Below are 20,408 nucleotides of genomic sequence, written 5' to 3'. Positions count from 1 at the left end.
ACAGCCCCCTACAGCCCCCCACAGCCCCCACAGGCAGACAGATAATGCGGTTTCGCCTCCCACTGTCCTCTGAAGAAGCGCAGCGATCTGCCCTATCTGGTTTCCCGGGCGCCATCGACGCGGGGGGAGGGGGGGGGTACTACGCCCGACTGCCTTTGTCTCCCCGTGCTGATGTTTTAGACACGCGGGACCGGGCTCTTGTTTAAGGCTGAGTCGACTTAGAGCCCTGCAGTGCGGTGACTGGGTGAGTGGATGAGTCTCTGTGAGAGTCGGCGCTATAGAGTGCGGATTTACATGGCTGCTACACGTGACCCCATCTCCAGACGCAGTGCAGAGTGCGCACGTTTATTACGGAGAGAGAGGGGCCCCGTCACAGCCAAATGCAGAGCAGAGGAGGACTTCTCAGGTCTTGAGCCTGGGCGTGAACAGAAGCAGGGAGTCAACAGCACGGGTGGCTGCGAGAAGGCAGTTCCAGACTGTGGGGGCAGCAGAGGCGAACGAACGACCTTCTCACCGGGAGGAGAGAGGCAGGAGAGCACGTGGAGGGGAGTAGAGTGAGATGAGAGGCAGGGGAGGGGGTGCGAGCCCAGTGGCCATGTACGGGACCCACCGCTCCACCTCGTACCAGGCACGGGCACCCCGAGTGAGCGTGGAGCCACGCAATAGAATAAACTTGTCGGACGAGTCCGCTGGGCACAGGGCTGGAGCTCTCACACAACACATCACCATCATCGTTATCTTGACATTCTTAGCGCGTCTCACGCAGCTGACTCACCCCGAGCCCAGAACAGGACCAGCAACATTCCTGAAGCGCGTACAGTATTCAACACGAAGTCAAAGGTCCCCCGTATAGCCTTTAACAATACTTGGGGAAAGTGCTGGTATCGAGTAAAATCAATTGGGTGGGTAACCAGCACCACGCCAGGTCGCCTTTGTCTCCCCAGTGCTGGTTTTAGACACTGCACCAGGCACTCACTTATTTAAGGCCGAGTCGACCTAAGGGGGAGGGGGGCCTACAGGACCAGTTCTGACATTCGTCATCCGATGTTGGCCGTGAGCGGTAATGGGACACGGTCGTCGGGTTTGTAACGCAGTGCGCTAACCGCTGCGCCGCCGCTCCCCACTATTGAGTGCGAACACGCAGCGCCCCGCTCACCCGGTGAGTGCTGTTGGGTAAGTGACGAGCGCCGAGGCTCGTGTGCTGGATGGAGCCGCCCTTCTTCACGCCGGCGGCGTCTCCGAGCGCTTCACACGCCACTTACTTGGCACCCCACCTCAACGCACTTGGCAGGGGACACTCCCTGTGGCAGCCGTCCCTGTGCGGCACAAGGTGACTGGGCACCTGCGGGCGGGCGGGCGACGATTGCTGCTGTGTGAGCCATCTCAGTCGAGTCGCTTGCAGTGTCATTTTTTGAATTTGGACCACGACGCCGGCACACGCAACGTGGCCTTCCTCCTTTCAGATTACGTCACGGGGCTCTTTCAACTTCCACTGCGAAGCAGACGACGCGCGGCAGTGTTTATGGTTAACACGCACGTCAGAGTAATAACCAGGGGGCCCGCCGATTCGAAGTGTAAACTGCCGCTGGGCCGCATCACCGCCCCGGTGACACTCAAGGGGGTCGCCACTCATCCCGGTCGAGCCGGGACAGTCCAGGAACTGGCACTTGTGCGTCGGGTGGCGGCAGGAATTGATTTGTGTGGAGATCCGGTGCCGGCGTCGCTATGCGTCGCCTCGCCACGGAAGCCTGCACGGCAGTGACGCGAGGCCCAGGCTGGGCGGGGGGGTGGCGGGCCAGGTTTACTTTCGCGTTCGAGAATGGTCCGCAGAAGCGAATACCACAGAGCTACCTCTGAGATCCCTTCAAGTCACTGGAGGTCACCGTCCTTGGGTGGTACTTTTCTGCTCGTTCTGCTACCTGGGAGGAATGTTCGTCGCAAGATGCTTAAATCGATTCCGTCTTCACGGGAAAGTAGTTCGATTAAACACAGAACCAGATTTAATGTGATGGGCGTTTTAGTTTGGTGCAGTCATTGGTGACCAGGCTGAGGCCATCATCATCAACTCGCTACACTGGAGAGCGTGCTGCGGCCATGGGCAGCGGCTGAAACCCGGATTGGTACCCAGGGTTCTCAGCGTCTCTCACCTCCGAGCCACCCAGCCCAGACACTTCACGATGACAGATCACACGCTCAAGTACCCACGATCATCGTACAGGAGGATCCAGGTCAGAACGACTCTAAGAAGAGAGAAGCTGCTGCTGCTGTTGTCTCTTATGTAACCAGGAGATGAGATTAACCCATTGAGAGGCGCGAAACGGCCATCACCTCTTCTTCAAGGGCAACCTGGGGCACATCGAGACCAGAATGAATTCAGACAACCCGCTTCCTGGGTCCGCACCTCAAGATGCTTTTGCAGTTTCGAACAAAGATTCTTAAATCTGGCTGTGGGGATTATTCTGTAACTCACCAGTGAGTGAACTGAAACAATCGCAAATGGAGCATTACATGCTTGTACACGTGACCATTTAATTTGTTCAGAGGTTTTTAAGATGAAATTTGGGAAGATCATTAGATGGTCAACCCATTTAAAAAAAATGTTTTATCAATCATAAAAATCAATGGCTGAGAATATATTCGTGTAAGGCAATGCATCAGCTGTCTTTCTGCCTGTATCAAACAGCAGGTACACGATAACGCCTGTGAGGACTAGTTCGAGCAAGCCTGACTGCTGAGGAGACACTGCATGTCACAACCAGTCGAGAGATGTATGCACTCCCAGAATGCCGTGTGGCTTGCGGGATGAGCAAATACATCACCGTAGCTTTCAAGTGGAGGGACAGACGAGCGATGGAGGCGGCGGTGGTGTGCTATTGCGTGGTTTGCTACTCGCCAAGACGAGAGAGCGTTAGCGACGAGTGTAGTTATTGGGGAGATTCTCACCGCGTTCGGAAAACCGGCCACATTGACCGGAGCCTCAACCCCGGCCCACCAGGGCGGCGAGGGTCACCGCGCGTCACGCCGCCGTTATCGGCTCGCCATGCGGCGGCTTCCAGCGAAACCGTCCGTGAAAGCATTACAACGCAGTCAGCCACTCTCATTCCCGCCGTCCGCGTTTGTGGCGGTACCACCATTCACGGCGCGGGCGAGGGCAAAGTTCCCATTCTCTGTCCGTCACCCCCCCCTCCACTCGCTCCATCTTGGTCATGAGGTTTCTTTTTACTTAACCACTGCCGTTAGCAGCACAGAGGAAAGGCAGCTCTGGGTCTGGTATAAACGAGCTCTATCCTCTTTAAACAGAAGGTTTTGTTTAACCCTAATTAACGCAAATTTCTATCCTGTGAAGGGACACCACATTCTGGTGTGGTGTCAAAGGTGACACCATGTCCCACGGGTACCAGTTGGTTCGTTATCGGTATAAGAATCATTGATCAGTTTACATTTTCTAAACAATGTTATTTAGATTCTTCTTAATTTCAAATAGAAACATATACGTTGATATTGTGCGTCCCTAAACACATGTAATTGTTCGTTGTTGTGATAGTGAGAGGTTAATAATATCTAAATCTGCCCCCCCCCCCCGTTGTGTGGGTGAAGAGTCGTGGTGGTGGTGCTGTTGCTCTGTCCTTGTCCACTCCTGGCCTAGCTGACTCAACAACTCAAACGAAACTTGCCACTGATGTTAGCCGTGGGACCGGGAATTGAACTCGGGTCACCGGCTTCATAGCCAGAGTAGCCACCGCTAACGCTAACGGCGTCCTAATTACTATTATAACGAGCTAAATAATAATTTGAATGAGATATGAATATTGGGGAGCAACGGAGAATCCATGTCTTAGTATGGTTTTTCTTCCTTGTTTAGAGTAATGCGGTGACCAAAGATCCCTCCCCCCATGTAGCCTTAACAGACTGTTGGGGCGAATGTTCTTAGCAGGCACCGATGAAGGCTGGCACACAGCACACGAGGGGATGGGTGGCCAGCACCACGCCCGGCTGTCTTTGTCTCCCGCGCGGCGATGTTAACGCACCGCACCAGGTACTGAGTCGACCTAGAGGATGTCCAGGACTGTCACCTCCACCGCACCACCCAGCGACCCCGCCTCTGAACGGACGACTTGGTTCAAACTCCATTGTAGTTTATCAGCAGGGGAGCGGGGGGTGGGGGAGCGGGTGGGAGGGGGCGGAGGGCCACGCTGGAGAGAGCGAGGAACAAACCGCGGGCCCCACTCTCGCACACAAAGACAAAGACCCCCCCCCCGCGTAGTCCATGGGCGGAATTTGCGGAGGGGGCTCCGGGTTGGGGGGGGTAAATGCAAACGCCGCCTATGGCCGTCGCCTTTAACAGACTGTGGATGCAAATGCTGTTAGAGTGGCACCTACTAAGGCTGGCAAGGCCCCCGAGGGGGTGGGAGGCCAACACTGGGTCCCACCGACTTTGTCTCTACTGATGTTTACACACACCACACCAGGTATTCAGTTATGGCTGAGTAGACGTAGGGTAGGCCCAGAACCGGTTCAGGTATCCGTCAGCGACGTTGGCCGTGACCAGGAATTGAACGTGGATAGCCAGGTTCGTGCCGCAGTGCACGAACCACGACTTCTCCGCTCACCACCCAAACACTACCCACCAACCCACCAATCCACACACCCACATCAACATTGCCCGGCCCACGCGTATGTGCATACAGTGCAAAAACAAAGATCCTCCCTCTCGCCTTGACAGACTGTTGGGGCAAGTGCTGTTAGCGAGCTCCTATTATCGTCGGCAAGGCGCACGATTGGGGTGGTGACGCCAGCATCACGCCCAGCCGCCTCCCCCACAATGGTGTTGACATTGTACACAATTTCTGTGCAAAGATCTCCTGGTAAGTGTTCACTAATGCACATACCTACTGTTCCGTTCATTTGCATACAAAAGGCTAACATCCATAACTAACCTCAGATTATGATCAGTGTCAACGTGCATGCACACATGAGCGCAGCACAAACTGATAAGCCCCACTCTTAAACAGTACAAAGACAAATAACATAATGTGTAATCCTTTAACAGACTGCTTGGGCGAGTGGTGTTAGCGAGCACCTACGAACGTGGCTAGCACCACACCCGGCCGCCTTTGTCTCCCTAGTGGCGATGTTTACACTACACACTGTACTAGGAACTCATTTGAGGCCGAATCGACCTAAGGGAGACCATTGACAGGTTCAAATAATAACCGTAACCAATGTTGGTCGTGAGCGGGAATCGAACTCGGGTTGCCGGGTTCATAGCACAGAGCGCGACCCACTGTATTGTAAGGCCGGCATGGCACACTGCTGCTCCGCACGTTACACACACGGAAACCATGCACGCACCGACTTTAAAACAAGTATTTTCAGATTTAATTTCCGTGGCACAAATTCCTCCTTAGATACACTTGGTAATATGAAGCTAGACCACCATTTACCATTTCAACAACCTTTGAACACAAAAGGCAATGCGGCTCGACTAATTCTGAGCGGGACCTCTGCTCACTCGCTGCCAAACCCGCGGTGGTCACGAGCCTGGCTAAACCCCGGGACTGATGGATGGATCGTGGGCAGACCTGCCTGAATGTTCAACCATAGCTGCCAGAGGAGCTCAATAATGGGACTGTGTCCAGATCTTTCCAGGATCTGTGAGCTCCCCCATAATCTGGGCTGGTTAAACCCCAGGATGGATCGTGGGCAGATCAACCCGAATGTTTCAAGCCAGCGCAGGCATTCCTCCTGCCCAAGGGGCCCACGTCACACTCCCCCCCCCCCAGCGATGTTGGTGCTCTGCGCAAGTTGCCGTGACGAGTGGCGCCACCCTCTCTCTCGGGCGCTCTCCGTCTCATTGCCTCCAACTGAGGCACACGGACGCAGACCTGCCGCGTATCCTGCTGATCTACGCGAGGGTGTGTGTGTCCTCGCACGCATGTACATGGTACGGCATTCCCGAATGCGGCGCCGTTGTTACGACGTGTCGTGAATATTCCGTGAGGCTCGCCGCGTCTCCCTGCAGCGGCTCCATGTCCCTTTCCCAATCTAACCACCGGCCACCAACCAGCTCGCACCGTCCCAGCTTGAGACGCGGTTCAGGGATTGGTTCAGTCCAAGTTGGTTTTGTTCAACCAGGGTCAGAACTCTAGAGGCCAGCGATGGAGTCTCATTCGTACGAGTGACCTCGGTAAGGAGACGTGAGGACGTCCCAGTCAGCATCGGCATCATCAGCCATGATCAATCCACTGCTGGATGAAGGCTACCCCAAGATGCCGCCACCCTTCACGAGCCTGCCAAGGAATAATTATTATAATCCACCTGGCGGCCACACGCGTGGATTTCGTGGCTCCTCAGTCACAACGTGCGGCGCTGCACTGCGAACACAACGATCCCAGTTCGGCTCCCAGCCATGGCCAAAATTGGTGGCAGCGAGTGAAATCAGAACCAGACCCACGGCTCCTCGCCCCTCTTCCTTCACCAACCGGCACGGACCACCGTGGGGAAGTATGGTCAAAGACCCCACATGACTGGCATCTGGGGCCCTGACCCAGAGGTGGACCTACAGATATTGTGTACCGAGCCGTCCCTAGGGTACAGCAAATTGGGGTGACTTCCCCAGACCCGGCGCTTGGGGGGCCCTGCGTGTGAACGATCCGGGGTGCGCACATGGGTAGCGCGCCAGTTTCAGAGAAGTTGCTGCTGAAGAGGAACTCATTGGGTGAAACGCTGGCTACGTTTTCTGCCTGGGTTTCTCAACCCTCTTCACCACAAACCCTCTCCACCACAAACCCTCACCACTATCCCAATGCTGCTGCTGCAGATACTGTTGAGAAGTGTTGATGATGCTACTTCTACTACTGCTGATAGTGAACCAGACAGAAGCGCTGCACTGTCAGCACCGAGGGGTGATTGAGTTGACGCGGGTTGGATGGCAGTGCTGATGTTGCTGCTGCTGCTGTTTGGGTGTGGCCCGAGTGAGCCTCGGTGTCACCTGACACAATCGCACAGCTGTTCGGCTTGGAAAAACCAAGCCGGCTAAGCCGGTGCCGTAGTGGAGCCTCCATAACAGACACACACGGAGACCGAACACCAACTTGCCCAACAAGCACGCGGCGACTTGTGCATGTTAACGTAACATTATCATTTGCGTCGTCGTGGAGAATGTTCAGGGTGCTACAAATAAATGTTTTAACACTTCGGAGAATTTGCAAAAATGACACAAGAAGTTTGCCGCCTCCGGGCTCTGGAGACCACCTGGAGAAGATCCCAGGCACGCGTTGACAACGATGGCGAACAAGTGGAGACTGACTTTTTGAAAATATTAACATAGCTTTGTTATCATGTTACACTGTATTATCCGTTCTTTTACCATTAAAAACGATAGTCCCATATAAGTGTTAAAAATGTTGAAGCACCCTGTAAATAAAATAAAATTACGATCAGACAATACACATCTTGCTCATATCTGTCTCTCCAGGGTACAAACTCAAACGGAACGAATGATTTCAGAGCCCACCCCAGGCCACCACACGCGACAGCTCACCGCGCAGGGACCGAGTACAGGGTCCTCCTCCACACGCCAGTCCACCACCACCACCACGTCACGTCTTTCAGCGTTCATCAATTTACTCAGATTCCATTCAAATACAAATTAACTCGTTCCACGCTGCACGCACCCGTTGATTGTTAAACACGTCCCACGTGACGCGCAAAGCAATTAACGCTGTTTGCGGAACGTGGAACACGTGTATACACACGCACGCACGGAACACGCGTGCACACGGAACACGCGTGCACACGGAACACGCGTGCACACGGAACACGCGTGCACGCGCACACCGAGATCTCAATCTCAACGGGACTGCTGAAAAGCAAAATCGTGACAGCTGGCTGGAGATTACACCGAGCGTCATCAGGCATCAAGCAAGAGCGCCGCGCTCTCCTCGTGTGGACGTTGTCTGCGTATTTATCGTGTCCATGAGGTTGCGTGTCCATGAGATTGCGTGTAAATGTATGACGACGCCTCGGGGATAGACCATCATCGAGCAGTGGATAGATGAAGGCTGATGACGATCATGATTGAGGTGAGGTGATTAACAAAGCTAGCAAATGTACCCGAGCCTCCCTTCTCTCTCTCTCTCTGTCCATTATAATCTCCACTTGGCTGCAGCGTTTCCTCACACGCATCGCTGCCCACTCAAGTGAACACATCCACTATTCCGTGGGGGGGGGGGGGTCCGGGCCACTCAGCGTTCCTGCCACCCGCTCACACGCTCTCAAACACGAGGAGTCTCAAGCCGGGTCACCAATCACTGCACCACCACCACAACAACAACAACCCCAGTGGATTTGATTCGGCTACATTCGAACTGCAGATGAGAGGACAGGCGCTGGTTAATCATGACACCATCACCCAGACCGTTAAGAAAAGCGATACAAAAGCAAGCGACCTAATCGCCATCTGTGTACATCTATACGTGTATAGAGTGTTGCCCCCTCGGGCAGGGCGTGGGCTTTCTCCGGGTGCTCCGGTTTCCTCCGACCACGTGTTAATAATAAACACGTCTCGTCATTAATCGGCTGACAACATCTGAAAGCAAACACCCAATGCAGGACCCTCCTGAAAGAGAGGTGCCACGACTCGGTGTGGCTCTCTTGGATCAACAAGTCATGTTTGTTATTGAGACTTGCTGACCCTTCGCGCCTGGGCATGTGAAAAAGAGCTTCATAACTCATCAGATTCCTCCAATCGATGGGCGATGATCGAGACCGATGATGGTGCGGCAGCCAAATATCGGAACGCGTCTGAGATCGCGTCAACCGAGGAGATGGAGCCTTGCAATCAGCTCCAGCGCAAGTGCTGTGCGTATAATAACATCACAGAATCGCGAAGCGTGGGGGGCTGGGGAGGCCTTCATCCAGCAGTGGAATGACCACGGCTGATGGTGGTGGTTACCATCAAGAGTTATTTCGCCTTGACACGAATGGTTATTTCGCCTTGACACGAAGAGTTACTGCGATGATGAAGACGCTGAACGTGGGCAGAGTGCAGAGTCGCGTCGAGTTCTTAAAGAACCCCGCGAGCGGCACAGAGTTAATGCCGGGGATTAATTGTGATCCACGTCTCCACGCGATAATTAGGCCGAGTGCGCCAGCGCGACCGGGTGGCGCGGTGAGACGCGGAGTGGTTCTTCTGACAACACCATCACCGGCCTCTCCCCGGAGTGGTTCTTCTGACAACACCATAACCGGGCTCCCCCGCGTGCCGGCCCTTGTAGGTGCTCGCGAACAGCACTTGCCAACAGCATGTTGAAGGCTATATGGGGAATCTTTGTCTGTTTGCATGCGCACGGATTAAAGAGGATTCAAGCGGCATACGGGAGCACGCGTGTACCTAAGGGGAGCGGTATTTCAGTGGCGAGCGCGCTGCACTACGAACCCGGCCACGCGAGTTCGATTCCTGCTCATGGCCACACACGTGACGATTATTTGAATTGGTCCTAGGCCTCCCCTAGGTCGACTACGCATGAAATGAGTACCCGGTGCAACCTGTAAGCATCGCCGCTAGGGAGACAAAGGCGGCCGGGCGTGGTGTGGAACGGCAGTGTAATGGTTCGCGCTAAGACCGCGAGACTTATGTTTGAATTCCGACCATGGCTACCACAAGCAGCAGTTTGTTCCACGGAACCCTTTTTTCCGCGATCAAAATGATACCCAATAAATAAAAGGCTTTACGCTTTCTGGCAAAAATACGTTGGTATTTGCATTGTCTCTGCGCTGTTCACCTTTTAGCGTTCTCTGGTCTAACATTGGTGAGACAAATCCATAAAGAAGGCTTTCTGGTGTAGGCCAATCAGTTTAAGGAGACAAGGCATATACATTATGATCAAAGCATGCTTGTTTGCATGTTTTGCCACGAGCATTGTATGCAGACTTGATGCCTTGCAATAGGTGTCTATTCACTGTTTGAACATCCTGACACTTGCTGAAAGGGTAAAGCCATTTCTTTCTCAGCAGTGTGTCCATGAGTCCATCTCGCAGTCCGTCCGTCCGTATCTCCCCGCCTGCTCACACTCCCATAAACACGTCTCTGTCTACTCGTCAGTTCCATTGTGCTGCTGTGGGACGTAGTTAATGTTGTACTTGCTTATAGTTGTATGTTTGGTTGTTGATACCGTTGTGGCGGTGGTTATTGCTGTTATTATTAATGTAGATATCCTGGTTGTTGCTGTAGTTGTGTAGTTGTGTAGTAGTGGTGGTTATAGTACTGGTGGTTGTAGTGGCGGTGTTGGTGGTTGTGTTGGTGGTTGTAGTGGTGGTGTTGGTTGTAGTGGTGGTGGATGTAGTGGTGGTTGTAGTGGTGGTGTTGGTGGTTGTAGTGGCGGTGTTGGTGGTTGTCGTGGTGGTGTTGGTGGTTGTAGTGGTGGTTGTGCTGGTGGTGGTTGTGGTGGTGGTTGATGTTGTGAACGCTGCCATTACTGGCGGAAGCCACAACACCGCGTCTCGGGTCCCTGTCTGAAAGTATTTACGTGAACGCAGTCAGAACAAAGACAAAGATCCCCCCGTGTAGCCCACACAGACTGATGGGGAAAGTGCTATTAGCACGAGGAAATGAGTGGTCAGCACCACCCCCTGCCGCCTTTGTCTCCCCTTGCTGATGATTATGCACCAGGTACTCGTTTAAGAATGAATCGCAATCGGGTCAGATATTCGCCACTGAGATGCCGGTGAGAGACTCAAACTCTCCCCACGTACAAAGACAAATATTCCCCGTATCGCCTATAAAGGCTGTGGGGGCAAGTGCTGCCCCCCCCCCCACACACGTACACACAGATACGCGCACGCACTTGTAACGAAACAGAGAATAGCAACGGAGACGAGACGTATCTTCCCTGTTTGTCCTCTCACGCAATGAATGAAGGGTTTACACACACAATCATCCACCGGTGTCGACCTTGCTGTTGCACACTTCCCAACGTGATGAGTGAAGCGAAGCTGGCCAGACTGCCAGACGCGCAGTGCGCTAGACAATTCAACAAAGACCACCAATCCCGTTCAGCCGAAACCGACTGCAGGAGGAGCAAGTGCCGTTAGCGAGCGCCTCTGAAGGCCGCCGGCAGCCTCAGGGGGTTGGGTGGCCAGCACCAAAACCGGCCGTCTTGCCTTCCGAGTGGCGATGTTTATACACCTAACCAGGTACTCATTTGCGGCTGTGTCCACCTAGGGGAGGCCCAGGACCGATTCAAATAATATTCGTCACTGCTGGCCGAGAGCGGGAATCCAATTCGGGTTCAGCTGCACGACCGCTCCGCACTGCAACACGGAGACTCGCACAGAACCACCAATGCTGCCCAACTTGCAGACGTGGAGAGGCAAGGCCCCCCCCCTCCCTCGCCGTTGTTTTTGGGATCTCTGAGAACGCAACACAAACTCCTCACGAAGGACGTGGTGGGGGTGGGGAGGCTCACAGGCGGAGTCCGCGTGTCTGTGCGGATTAGCGCGGCCTCGGCCATCCCATGCACGCAGCTGCAGCATTGCTGCAGCAGTATCAGCATCAACAGCAGCATCAGCAGCATCAGCAGCATCATCAGCAGCAGCAGCATCAGCAGCATCAGCTGCAACAGCAATGCCACCGCGGGCTGCGCGCTGCTCGTCCCAGCCCGAGCCTCGTCGCGCTAATTTGCGACCTCTCCTCCTCGCTCTGCGCCACGCGAACCCGCGCTGGCCCCGTCCGCCTGCATCGGCTACACGCGGGCATCTTTGTTTTCGTAAAAACTCATCGTAGGCGTGTGTGTGTTAGCGTGTAATCTCGGCGACTCTGCCTGCCAGAGTGGGAGACGCGGCTTATCCCGTCTGCCACATAGCGCGCACATCTGCGAGTGGTTATCACAACCCGAGCAGAGCAAGGAGCGCCTGACGCACACGCACACAGGCACTCGTGTGCGTGTGTTTGGCAGGAGAGGTCGCACTCCGAATTAGTCGAGCGGCATTGTCTTTTTGAAAGAAAATGCTCAAGCCTGTGCGCTCCATCCGGTGCTTCGGGTCATCTCGGCCACGATTGTGCCCTCCATTCTCTACACTTGGGAAACAACACCCGTCTGAAACGTGACCCGCCCCAGTGGACATCTGTGCATAAGAGTTTCATATCTAATCGGATTTCTTCAGGATAAATATTCTGATTCTTGAAAGGAACTGCGCCGATTCGAAACATTCAGGCTCGACTCCCTTATCCGCACTGGGTTTCGCCAGACTGGATTGTCTGAACTGATCTGGACACAGTCCCATTCTGTGACCTCCTCTGGCAGGCGACGCGGCGTTGGCTGGGTCATGAAGCCCGCACGCGGCACGGGCTAGAGAAGAGATGGAGCTGATGTGGTACACGAGGATGTGGAGCTGATGTGGTACACAAGGATGTGGAGCTGATTGGACATCGATGACCAACAACAGAAAAGGAGCGACGCTCACAACAACAAGCGGAGCGCAGAGCGTCTAAAGCGCAGCAAGTCGGCACAGTAGGGAGCACACGTGGTGCATCTGCCAGTCTTCGCAGTCAACCCGGAGGACGTGGGGGTCTCTCGGGTACCCTGTCGGCGAGACACGTCACGGTGCCTAAAGGTGCACCTAGCCTGGCACAAGCGCCGTGCCGACGTCATCGGCATTTAGTAGCGAACGGCGGATGTTGTTGTTGTTGTTTTCGTCACCAATGTTAGACTCGAACTCGCGCCCTCCCGACCGCGAGCCGCCCCCTCTGCGATGCCTCTTTGGGGGTCTCTGTGCGGGTCTCTGTGTGTGTCTTTGTCTTTGTTGTCTATGTGTGAGTCTGTGGGTGTGTCTATGTGTGTGTCTTTGTGTGTGTCTATGTACGGGTCTCTGAGTGAGTCTCTGTGTGAGTCTCTGTGCGGGTCTCTGTGTGAGTCTATGTGTGAGTCTATGTGTGAGTCTATGTGTGTGTCTATGTGTGAGTCTCTGTGTGTGTCTATGTGTGTGTCTATGTGCGGGTCTCTGAGTGAGTCTATGTGTGAGTCTCTGTGCGGGTCTCTGTGTGTGTCTCTGTATGAGTCTCTGTGCGGGTCTCTGTGTGAGTCTCTGTGCGGGTCTCTGTGCGAGTCTATGTGTGAGTCTCTGTGCGGGTCTCTGAGTGAGTCTCTGTGCGGGTCTATGTGTGTGTCTATGTGAGAGTCTCTGTGCGGGTCTCTGAGTGAGTCTCTGTGCGGGTCTCTGTGCGGGTCTATGTGTGTGTCTATGTGTGAGTCTCTGTGCGGGTCTCTGAGTGAGTCTCTGTGCGGGTCTATGTGCGGGTCTCTGTGCGGGTCTCTGTGCGGGTCTCTGAGTGAGTCTCTGAGTGAGTCTATGTGCGGGTCTCTGTGCGGGTCTCTGTGCGGGTCTATGTGTGGGTCTATGTGCGAGGCCGTGTCCACCTGCGAATCCCCGAGTTCAATGGCCTCTGCTGTGTGTGGTGGTGTTTGTGTGGTGGTGTTTGTGTGGTGGTGTTTGTGTGGTGGTGTTTGTGTGGTGGTGTTTGTGCGATGGTGGTGGCGATGTTGCTCTATGGCGGCAGATGGTGTTTGATGTTTAGCGATGGGAGATGGATGGCGATGTGTTGATGTGTAGCTTTGGGGAAATGTGGTCGAGAACGATGTACAGGTGGTGGTGGTGTTGTCGTTGTTGTTGTAATCTGCGGACCAATTCCGACTGGCATTTGTGGAAAAGAGATCCGTAGCGAATCGAATTCACGCGGGGTGATTATCGATCCCGACGTCGAACTGGCCGCCAAAGGAAGGAAACGCCCCCCCCCAACCGGACGTCCACCGAGGAGATGGAGCCACGCAGTCGCCTCGCGGGTGGCGACGCGTCGCTCGTCGCGAGCGCTGCCCGCGGCTTGGGGAGGGAGGCTTTCACCCAGCAGCGGGTTGGCCATGGCTGACGATTATTAAAATCCTGCGCACGCGACACTCATGGATGGCGCTCATTAGGTGATGGTGAAAGCTGCCACGATTCGCTGATGGTGATGCGGTGCTGTATGTGATGGTGCTGTATGCAGTCTGTTAAGGCTATACGGGGGATCTGTGTCTTTGTGCTGTGTGGTGATGGTGGTGCTGGTGCTGAATGTGATGGTGGGGTTGTAAGTGATGGTGGTGTGAGTGATGGTGGTAATGTGACGGTGGTGTGAGTGATGGTGGTGATGGTGGTGAATGTGATGGTGGTGTGAGTCATGGTGGTAATGGTGGTGAATGTGATGGTGGTGTGAGTGATGGTGGTGATGGTGGTGAATGTGATGGTGGTGATGGTGGTGTGAGTGATGGTGGTGATGGTGGTGTGAGTGATGGTGGTGATGGTGGTGAATGTGATGATGGTGATGGTGGTGATGGTGGTGAATGTGATGATGGTGATGGTGGTGTGAGTGATGGTGGTGATGGTGATGAATGTGATGGTGGTGGTGTGAGTGATGGTGGTGTGAGTGATGGTGGTGTGAGTGATGGTGGTGTGAGTGATGGTGGTGTGAGTGATGGTGGTGATGGTGGTGAATGTGATGGTGGTGTGAGTGATGGTGGTAATGGTGGGAGTGGGATGGGTGGTGAGTGATGGTGGTATGGTGGTGATGTGATGGTGGTGATGGTGGTGGAGGTGGTGGGTGGTGATGGGGTGGGGTGTGGTGGATGGTGGTGATGGGGGTGGATGATGGTGGTGATGGGGTGATGGTGGTGATGTGGTGATGGTGATGGTGGTGGGTGGATGGGGGATGTGGTGATGGGGGTGGTGGGGTGAGTGATGGTGGGGGGTGTGGGGTGGGTGGGGTGGTGATGGTGGTGTGAGTGATGGTGGTGTGAGTGATGGTGGTGTGAGTGATGGTGGTGTGAGTGATGGTGGTGTGAGTGATGGTGGTGTGAGTGATGGTGGTGTGAGTGATGGTGGTGTGAGTGATGGTGGTGTGAGTGATGGTGGTGTGAGTGATGGTGGTGTGAGTGATGGTGGTGTGAGTGATGGTGTAGGTGATGGCGCGCTCACCTCGCACACACAGCAACGCGGAGAGGAGGAGCAGGAGAGGGTGGCCGACCCGGGGCTTCTCGCTTAGCGGGGGGCTCTGTGGCGCCATCTTACACAGCCGAGCGAGGAGGTCGCGAGCAATGGAGGCAACCGAGACACAAAGAGAGAGAGAGAATGGAATGGAGGAGGCGAGAGAGAGAATGGAATGGAGGAGGCGAGACGGGGGATGGAGGAGGCGGCGGCGAGGGGGGATCAGAGCGAGCGACGCGCGCGCTGCGAGCACCCAGCGCGGACTGCGCTCACAGTGCTCACCATGGCAACGCCCCCAGCCTCGCCCCCCCCCCTCAACAGTTCCGCCCCCTAGGTAGATAGCCCCGCCCCCTATGCAAATAACCCCGCCCCCTATAAAGATAGCCCCGCCCTCTATAGAGATAGCCCCGCCCCCTAGGTAGATAGCCCCTAGATAGATAGCCCCGCCCCCTATAGAGATAGCCCCGCCCCCTATAGAGATAGCCGCGCCCCCTATAAAGATAGCCCCGCCCCCTAAAGAGATAACCTCGCCCCTAGGTAGATAGCCCGCCTCCTATAGAGATAACCCCGCCCCTAGGTAGATAGCCCGCCTCCTATAGAGATAACCCCGCCCCTAGGTAGATAGCTCCGCCCCCTATGTAGATAGCCCCGCCCTCCACGTAAACACGCCTTCTTCTTCTTCTTTATCTTGGTCCCGTCTCCTCGCTCTTGTGGTCGCTTGTGGGCTCGTTCGTGATTGGCTGTCGATGGGTGGGAGGCTCGTCATGAGAGGGGCGGGGCGTCAGGGATGGGAGAACGCTCACCTGGATGACGTCACCTAATTGCCCCTCAAAGACAAAGAGCCTCCGTGTCGCCTTAAGGAGCAAGTGCTGTTAGCGAGCACCTATTAAGGCAGGAATGCCACGGCACACGAGGGTGTGGCCAGAACCACGCCCGGTCGCCTTTGTCTCCCTAGTGACGATGTTTACACACCGCACTAGGTATTTATTTCAGGCTGAGTTGACCACTGGTGCTGATCGTGAGTGTGAATCGAACCCAGGTCGCCGAGGTGGTAGCGCAGAGCGCTAACCGCGACACTACCGCTCCCCAACCTCTCTCCTCCCCCACAGCGCCACCCGAGGTGCTCCTCACCGAACTCGCGTGCGGGGGAGGGGGGCTTCACTGTGCGTCAATTGGCGGAGGTGGCACTCGGCGGATGTGGTTCGGAAATATTTCCCGGGTTGCCCACTCGAACAAGACCCAGCCGGAATGTGACGTTCACGTCGCTTCCGCCCCTCCCCCCGATCCTCATCCCCCCCGCCCACACCGCGTGTCGTCACTCCCCAGGTGAGGCGCGCGCCTTGCGCAGTGACGTCACGGGGCGGGTCTGCCCGGCCCCGCAGCCATCCCTGGTGGGCAACCCCGAGCGCCGCCTGCCCGCGCTGCCCACGGAGTCGACGAACGGTCCAGACGAGACCATCCCCCGTGACCCACCGACATTGCGTGCAGTGGCGTTCATCCAGCAGTCGATTAACGAAGGACACGCACGCCTTTGTCTCCCCCAATCCTGAGTTGTTTACACGCTCGCGAGAGACGCACGCACCGTGTGCACACGCGTTCAAGCATGACCTCAACGTCGGTATTAGCTCTCTGTACATAACGTCAGACAAAAATTCCCAGTATCGGTTAAAAGTAAAATTTAAAAAACTTTTTAAAAAACACGCTTTTATGAAATGTACTAGTAATGGCAGAACTCCACGACTCCAGGAAGTGGCCCTGAAGCTGCCATAACGTAAAGGGACCTTGGCCAATTACAGCCAACGTTAGTTGACCGTGGACAATTAGACCCAAGCCGAAACATAACATATAAAAAAGAATGTTTAAAAATATATATATTTTTTTATGATATAATATAGTATTGTCAACAGTATGACATAAGTATACCAAGTTTGCAGTCGATACCACATTGGGAAGTGGGTTAAAATTGAGTTACAATATTTGAGGATACAACAACGACGACAACAGCAAAGTGAGTTAAATGAAAGCGTGTAAATGAAGAGGCTGTTCCGACAGGTGCTTTTAGCCAACACCGATGAAAGCCGCCACGGCGCATGCGGGGGTGGGTGGTCAACACCACGCCTGCCCGCCTTTGTCTCCCCAGTGTTGATGTTTACACATCGTACCGGGCAGTCATTTGAGGCTGAGTCAACCTGTGGGAGGCCCTGGATCAGATATTGACCACTGGTGCTGGTCGTGAACAGACATGCAACTCGGGTCGTTGGATTCGTAGCGCAGCACGCTGCTGACCTCTACACTCACAAGAGACACGCGCTCAGATAAACACACAAACACTCGTAACACTCGGACACGACACAGCGGCTCCCACGCTCGCCGCAAGTGCTGCTGCCGGCAGCACCGGACCGAGCCACGCCGCCTGCGTCTGTCTCAGGGCGCCTCGCCCCAGTCTGCCGGACCCCACGGGCTCAGCGAGGACGGGAGAGATAAAGACGGCGTGGGCACAGGGCCGGGCCCAGTAACAACAACCTTGGCGAAAATACGGCACACACACCACCATCATCATCATGATCACCCTTGTGGAGAATACGAGTACTCCCAATGACCAAGCAGACACGTCGACACCAGGACAGAGGTTTGCTTGCGTTGAACCAACGGTGCTGAAATTGGAGAATGGACTCGGGGGATGAGGAGGTGGGGGAGGGGGACGTGAAGGGCAGGAGACAGCAGGAGGAGATAATGGAAGAGGCGGAAGGAGGAGAAACAGGCGAAGGAGAAAGACGGTGGAAAGACAGGAGGCGAGTGAGCAGGAGGGAGGATGAGGGTCACGGGCAGAGGTGCGTCTCTGTGCGCACCCACGCACACGCGGCGCGTGGTCACGCCAGGAGTGGAGGTGTGCATTGATTGCGGCGCTGCTTGATGGTAATGGCTATTGGAGATGTTGATGGGCGACAGTAATGATTGTAATTGAGGCTTGATGGCGGTGATGATTTGCAGGCGCGTTGAGCGATCCTCCGTGGCCACGCGTCCGATCGTCACAAGGAGAGGCGCGCGCCCCCCGCGCCTCGCCCTTCTCCCCACGCGCGTCTCTCCGCACGGCCAAACAAATACGCGTCAAGTATGACAACATGTTGTAATCGTAGACATGTTAATATGGATGTGTTATTGAATGTGCATATTTCTTCACGTGAAAATAAATGACCGTGACGAAATTGTACAACGCGATCAGCATCGTGTCCGTGCGGAGAATCTGAGCAGCGGAATGACACTCGAGTCCGCCGTGCGTGTTGCACAAGGGACTCGCAACAGAGACGCTGCTGCTGCGTCAACGTTGGCGCGCAAGCACAAACAACAACAACAACAGCCCGACATGGTCCCTGTCAATAACCACACCGAGGCCTTAAATAAATACAAGTTTATAACAGGTGACGCGACGGGAAATGGCCCTTCTTCACAGCTCATGGGCAGGCCAGAGAGACGAGGTCGCGATTGTGAGCGAGGCTGAATCACGACCAAGGGCCGGCGAAGGGAGCGCCACGGGCACCTGGCCCCGTGAGCTTCAGGCGCGAGTAGTCGGCTCGTGCAGCCCCTGCAGCAAAGATGAATGATGGAGTAGCGAGAACGCGATCCGTGGTTAATGAGCTCTGTGCTATCACCTCTTCTCTCTCTCCATTCTCTCTCCACTCTTGTTCTGTCTCTCTTGCTTCCTCCACCTCCTCTCTCTCTCTGTGTAAATGTCTCTCTATTTGAATCGCTCTCTCCAACTCTCCCCACCTCTCGCTTTGTCTATCTCTCGCTCCCTCGCAATCTCCCCCTCCTCCCGCTTATCCCTCTCGCTCGATCTTTATGCGAATCGCTCCCTCGCGCTCTCCTCTCCCCCTCCACTCCCTCGCTCCGTCTCTCTGTGGATCGCTCCCTCTGCTCCTCTCATCCTTGACGGGAGCGATCGATGCGCCGCGTCTTTATTAGCGCTGACACAGAGACACTGATCGCCCAGGGGCTCCTCCTCCTCCTCACCGCCATCATCATCATCGTTGCCGGCCGCGCGGCTCCACCGCTCCGTCCCGCGCCAAGGCCGTGGTCAATCCACTGCTGGGTGAAGGATCAAGGTCTCTCCCACGGCCGTAGCCATCTCTCACGAGTCCCGCGACGCGTTACCCGAATGCGCACCCGTGTCAGGGGAGATCCCACATCGTGGCAGTTGGCTCCAACGTCCACATACAGGGCCACAAAGCTCGGGCAATTTGTGTGCGCCAGGTCTGTCCGTGATTGTCCTTCGCATAGAGACCCCGCGTGTGTACGAGCGAGATAGATTATTCCACACTGCAATTTTTACCACTGGTGAGGGCAGTTTACTGGCCAGGGCGGATACGGGGCAGTCGGATATCCGCCGACTCGAGGCCTCTGTCTGATTTACATCGCAGAGCCATTGCGCCACCGCTCCCCGCCACGCACGCGATATGCAAACGATATGCAAATACAATACACATGCTATGCTAATTATCACTTAGGCTAATGGAGCGAATAGAAGGGTACAAACGAGACGGGAAAAACGAGGCAATTCACAGCACCGCTGGGGGTGGGATCATTACGCGCGGATATAACCTCGCTCCGAATTACCCTGCGGGACAGAGCAGCACGTGGCGAGTTAGCGACATCGCATTGCCTGTTAAGCACAGCGACGACGATGGACATGCAGGCGATTCGCATCCTCCTTCCCATATTTGTCTCTTTACGTAAGAATCAAGTATTGTTTCACACCCCACAAGCCGCACGGCCTTCCTTCTGGGAATTGCATAACATAAGCAGCACTGGTTCAACACAAGCAACACATTCTGGACCGCTTCCGACATCCGGGGTCTCATCAGCAGAGTGACGGTGACGTCACCACGGCGTTTGTGCCAGGCAATGTGCACAAAGACAACACACTCATTCACTCCCTCACTCACACACTCGGCAGAACAGGGGGAGAAGCACACAAACTCCACACAGGAAGGCTGTTCCCGGGTAAGGATCCGAACCCAAGCTGTGATGTGATTCGGGACCTGGCTCTGCATGCTGCTCTGAGACGAGACATCGTCAGCAGTTGAACCTCCCCCACACTCCGCGTGCCGCTTCCACCGACTCCGCACGTCCGGCCACAGCTCATCCGGGTTTTGGTCAATCCATTTCGGAATCACACCAGGGTAAGCAATCATGACAAAACCGGTAACCGTAGAATCTAGGTACCGGTTCTAAAACGGTTAGGAAGTGGAACTCGTTTCCAGTGGATGGCCAGTAAGGAATGAGCCTCACCTGAGAAACGTTCCCCGTTGTTTCACCGCCGCGGCTGGAGATGGAATCCAACCTGCAACCTCCTGGGTTGCTAGTCCAGTGTGCTGACCGTCGACATGAAGAAA

General features: G+C 55.0%; 1 protein-coding gene across 1 annotated transcript in view; it reads right to left on the bottom strand.

The window, feature by feature from the left end:
• The window catches only part of LOC144728518 (nectin-1-like), a 65,671-nt gene extending 50,384 nt beyond the window's left edge, over positions 1–15,287 (bottom strand). Inside the window, exon 1 of the mRNA XM_078608006.1 lies at positions 15,007–15,287. Coding sequence (XP_078464132.1) covers positions 15,007–15,094 — 88 coding nt within the window. The 5' untranslated portion in view covers positions 15,095–15,287. The remainder of the gene's footprint in view (positions 1–15,006) is intronic.
• Between the last annotated feature and the right edge of the window lie 5,121 nt (positions 15,288–20,408).

Source organism: Lampetra planeri, chromosome 29 (assembly GCF_965212315.1).
Source record: "Lampetra planeri chromosome 29, kcLamPlan1.2.h2, whole genome shotgun sequence".
In the NCBI taxonomy this organism is placed as follows: domain Eukaryota; kingdom Metazoa; phylum Chordata; class Hyperoartia; order Petromyzontiformes; family Petromyzontidae; genus Lampetra; species Lampetra planeri.
The sequence above is the reverse complement of the archived record's forward strand: the minus strand, read 5'-3'. Positions and strand labels throughout refer to the sequence as shown.